Genomic DNA, 5,000 nt, shown 5'->3' on the forward strand with positions numbered 1-5,000 from the left:
TTACTTGTTTCAGTCATTTGACTGCAGCCATGCTGGAGCACCGCCTTTAGTCGAGCAAATCAACCCCAGGACTTATTCTTTGTAAGCCTAGTACTTATTCTAAATGTCTCTTTTGCTGAACTGCTAAGTTACGGGGATGTAAACACACCACCATTGGTTGTCAAGCGATGTTGGGGGGACAAACACAGACATACAAACACACACACACACACATATATACGATGGACTTCTTTCAGTTTCCGTCTACCAAATCCACTCCCAAGGCTTTGGTCGGCCCGAGGCTATAGAAGAAGACAGTTGCCCAAGGTGCCACACAGTGGAACTGAACCCGGAACAATGTGGTTGGTAAGCAAGCTACTTACCACACAGCTACTCCTGCACCTATTTGTATAAGCTGTTATTATAAAGAATGTGTGTGCATGTGTATGTGCGCACGTGTGTGTATATATGCATACAGATAGACACACAAACACAAGCACATAATATTTAGGGTGAACAATAAAGCACCATCATTATTCAAGGTCCTTGTTCCATCCTGATATGGATAGGATGGTTCGTTAGGGAACTGGCGAGCTGCAGGGCTGTGTTAAGCTCTAACGTAATCTTTGGCATGTTTTCTATGGCTGGATACCATTTCATAATGCCAACCATTTTACAGAGTGTCCTGGGTGCATTTTTCATGCCACTGGCACTCGTGAGGTTGCCATGTAAGTTACAAAACAGAAGAAGAATGGAGAAAAAGGAAAAGAAAAAAACAAAAGGCTCCTGCTACTAAAAGGAAGTATTTGGGAGGACAACATTGAGGTGGGTGGCTGTATACCAGGTGTTAAAAGGCTAAAGTATGATGGAGGGACAAGCAAAAGTATAGAGAAGAAAAAGAGAGAAGTGAATACAGATTCCACACATAGCAAAGTAAAAATTTATGAAGAGAGACGTTTTGTGTGTGTGTGTGTGTGTAGTTTTTAGATATTAAAATGCTATAGAAGGTGGTAGATAAAAACGTAACATCTATGCTGATTACAAAGATTTAATATGTTTACAGCTATAGATATATTATATACTTGAAGAGACGTGGTAGTAGTAGTAGTGGTAGTAGCAGTAGTAGTAGTAGCAGTAGTAGTCATGTGGTGATAAATTCCCCAATTTTTCTTTTTTTTTTTATTAATAGTAAGTTATTATGACATTTAGTTGAAATTAATGCGGAATTTGAAAACTAACCGGAAAGGTAATCTAGAATATAAGTATAAAGTGTGTTGAAGAAATGTGCAAGAATATAGGTACCATTCTGGAATATATTGCAGATTCAGAGAGTTAATTTGATAAGGTGATAGTTAATACTAGTACATATTAAATTAAATACATTCATATGCTTATAAATGTACATATACATACATACATATATATATATATATATATAATATATATATATATATATGTATATCATATTATATACACATATATGTGTGTACATATATATATGTATGTATACATATGTAATATATGCATATATATATATATATATATATATATATATATATATCTTATATCATATTATACATACACATATATAAATATATATATATATATATGGATGCATGCATTTAAATGTATTAATTATGTGTATTATAGTTTTGATATTAAAAAATATTATGCTTAGTCATGTGAGATTATATAGGCACATACATGCATACATACATATATGTATAATGCATGAAAGGTTGTTTTAGAGGAGTGACAGTTTTGCATGCTAAATAAAAAACAAAATTTACGTGTCGGTGTCAGAAAGCTGCTCTTTCCTGTTGGGAGAAGGGCTAACTGAACTTGATCCAGAGACCGGTCCGAAAAAGAACTGAAGAAAGCAACATTAATAAAAGTTTGTAACATGATTGACAACAAAACACAACAGAACATAAAACAAAGCAAAAGTAATAAATAGTAAAATTTAAAAGAAATATATAGTTGCATTAAACATTAATTTATCATATTTAACAAATAAAGTTCATTGGTTGAGTATTCATAATTAGTTATATCATTTAACATGTGATTGGCTGTTTTGAAGCTTTATTGGGAGTGAGTTGTGATATTCATAATACTTTTTTTATGCAAGGGTATTTATTAATGTAAAAGGAAGAGTAAAAGACACAACTTGGAATAATCTGAAACTGTGTCTGCAATTCAGTTTGCTTGGAGCTTACAGTATACACAACATAACTCACCAAAGCCCAAAACACAACAACAAGTTTAACAATATAAATATAAATCATGATGCAAAGAAAACAATAAAATATACATAAATATATTGTTAAAGGAACCTGAAAAAAATGGAAAGTATTAAATTGTTCACTTCAGATTAACCCTTTCATTACCAACCCGGCTGAAACCGGCTTGGCTCTGTAGTACAAATGTCTTTTTTTCATAAATTTTGAATTAATATCTTCCTCCAAACCTTAGTCCCAATTTATGTTCCCAACACTAGCTTAATGATAACTAAATTATTTTAGTAAATTCTTTGTTATATTTAAAATAATTGAAAGAAACACAGAGCATCTCAACAGAAATATGGTAACGAAAGGGTTTAGTACATAAATGATAAACAAATAGCCAAGTTAAGATTAATAAAGACCTTAATAAATGATCTACAACATGGTCAGCGACAAAAGATTAGTTTGCAATTATTACTATTATCATACTCAGTGATATGTAAAGTTGGTGTCAAAATCAACATTGGAGGAGCTTTCTACAGGATCATTCTATGAAGTCCAAGATGGAAAAATCGACAGTTGAGTATCTTAGTCTACCTACTTATACACATATGCATACAAGCATACATACATTTGGATTTACAAAAAGAGGAAAAAGAATGTACTCCATACAAATAATAATGTATGGATAGTGTAAAAATCTATTCCTGAATAAACTGATATTATCATCATCAACACATATATCTTATATTTGAAACTGAGATCTTTCTTTTCACTGTTTCTCAGTTTTTAAAATTTCCAACTCAGATAGCCTATATATATATATAATATATATATATATATATATATATATATATATATGTATGTATATTTTTGACACGTAAGAAAGTACCAAAATCTGAGTAACACCGAAAGAAATTCTCATCTTCAAATGAAAACAGATAAACTATGTATTGAGCCTTTTCTTCTTTCTAAACCAAATGTAAGTATGCATGTGTGCATGTGTGTGTATATATATATATATATATATATATAATATATATATAATATATATATATATATATAATGTATATATGTATAATGATATCATAAATATAGTCTCATAATAACTAATGTTACCAAATAGTTACATGCCGAAAACTCTTACAAAATTGGGTGAGGTAAATCAACAATCATTGGCTCAGCCATGTTTGATGACTATTGATTTTCCTTTCCACTTTTGAAAAGTTTTTCATCATGAAACCATTCAGTAAAATAAATTGGCTGAGATTGTATTTACAACATTATAAATAATACACGCATTCTGTTGCCAAGTATGATTTTCTTAAATTATAAATTATTAATTATATAAAAATACAGAATGATATGAATATTTTGGAAGAAATTTTTGTACTGTGTTATGCACTGTTTACAGGCTTTCCAATACACGTGTGTGCATTGTCAGATATAAGGACAAGCTGAAGTGTAATCTCTCAGCAGTTAATATAGTCCACAACACCTTTGAGCAAACATCCTTGGGGGCAAACAAAATGGAAATCATTGTGACAAAATGGTATAAGAGACTTTGTTTAAACCAGCATTAACAAACTTCAGAGCGCAAGGCAAAGGAGAAAAGCATCTGTGAAATATACTGCCTGCACTGACCTATAATCCTCATTCTTGCAACATCTGTGGGCTTTGAAAATCATTGGAGGGACTCAGATGTCACATTGAACATCTGTATATATAAATGGCAAGATGTGTGTGTATGTGTGTGTGTGCATAAATGTAATTTATGCATGTTCACAAATTATCATGCATGTCGCTCCAATTTTAGGAGGACATTCGTCATGATCCTAGCTGTATTTTCGTCAACTTATTTTTCCCAGAGGCACCAGTGAATAGCAGTAAAAATAAATTTTCAACCAAAACTTTTTTCCTCGATGGAAACTTTTTTCCTCAATGGAAAAAAACAATTTTCAAGTTGGAGAAATCACCATTGTTTGCAAACAGAAGTTAAGTTCCCTTCTAGCTATGAGTAAGTTTATGTTAAGATTTTGTTGTTTTTTTTCCATCGAGAAAAAAAATGTTTTGTTGATATACGGGCAACACACACGCACTCAAGAACATGTATGCGTACAAAAAACATGTATGCAATAGGTGTACATACATATGTGTGTGTATGTGTGCCGCCCATATATATATATATATTTATAAACCAATTTCAATGGATTTCACCCAAATTTGACGTCGATGTCAGTTTGGTTTGGTTTGAAATAAAGAACTTGATTAGCTTAATAATCCTAACTTAATCCTGGGCAAAGTTGGGTTATACTGCTAGTAAGCATTATGATTGACAAAGAAAATGTAGGTTGTAAGATCCTCATACATCGAAACTGACAGGAGAGTCTATCATATATACACACACTTTACTGTTTTAGGGAAAAAAGATAACTTCAAGATACTTCCTTTTGAGTTAGATTGACCATTAGCTATCAATTACTACATTTTTATGTTTATATATACACATTTATGAAGAGGAACATTTATAATTGTCAACATACATTCATTATATAAGAATTAGTTGTTATGAAGTAACAGCGGATGAAAAGTTTGTGAAATATGTGGTAACTTTTAAATCATTCAGGTGTTTAAAATACTTCTTCTTAGCATGTGAAAGGGAAATTAAGAAAATTTTCACAGATACCACTTAAAATTTTTCCATCTGAAACTTATGTAAGCTTTCAAAATTCGAATAAACTCATTATAAATAAACAGTCATTATTATGAATATGTAGAAATGAAAAATAAACAAAAATT

General features: G+C 31.1%; 1 protein-coding gene across 9 annotated transcripts in view; it reads right to left on the reverse strand.

Moving 5' to 3' along the window:
* Positions 1–5,000, reverse strand: part of LOC115210341 (nesprin-1) — an 870,646-nt gene that overhangs the window by 13,824 nt on the left and 851,822 nt on the right. For 8 of the 9 annotated variants that reach the window (XM_036502466.1, XM_036502469.1, XM_036502465.1 and 5 more), the window contains one exon: positions 1,770–1,849. The exons of the other annotated variant lie outside the window; for it this stretch is intronic. In XM_036502466.1, the coding sequence (XP_036358359.1) occupies positions 1,770–1,849 (80 nt within the window). The remainder of the gene's footprint in view (positions 1–1,769; positions 1,850–5,000) is intronic. 9 annotated transcript variants of the gene reach the window in all.

Source organism: Octopus sinensis, linkage group LG4 (genome assembly GCF_006345805.1).
Source record: "Octopus sinensis linkage group LG4, ASM634580v1, whole genome shotgun sequence".
Classification (NCBI taxonomy): Eukaryota; Metazoa; Mollusca; class Cephalopoda; order Octopoda; family Octopodidae; genus Octopus; species Octopus sinensis.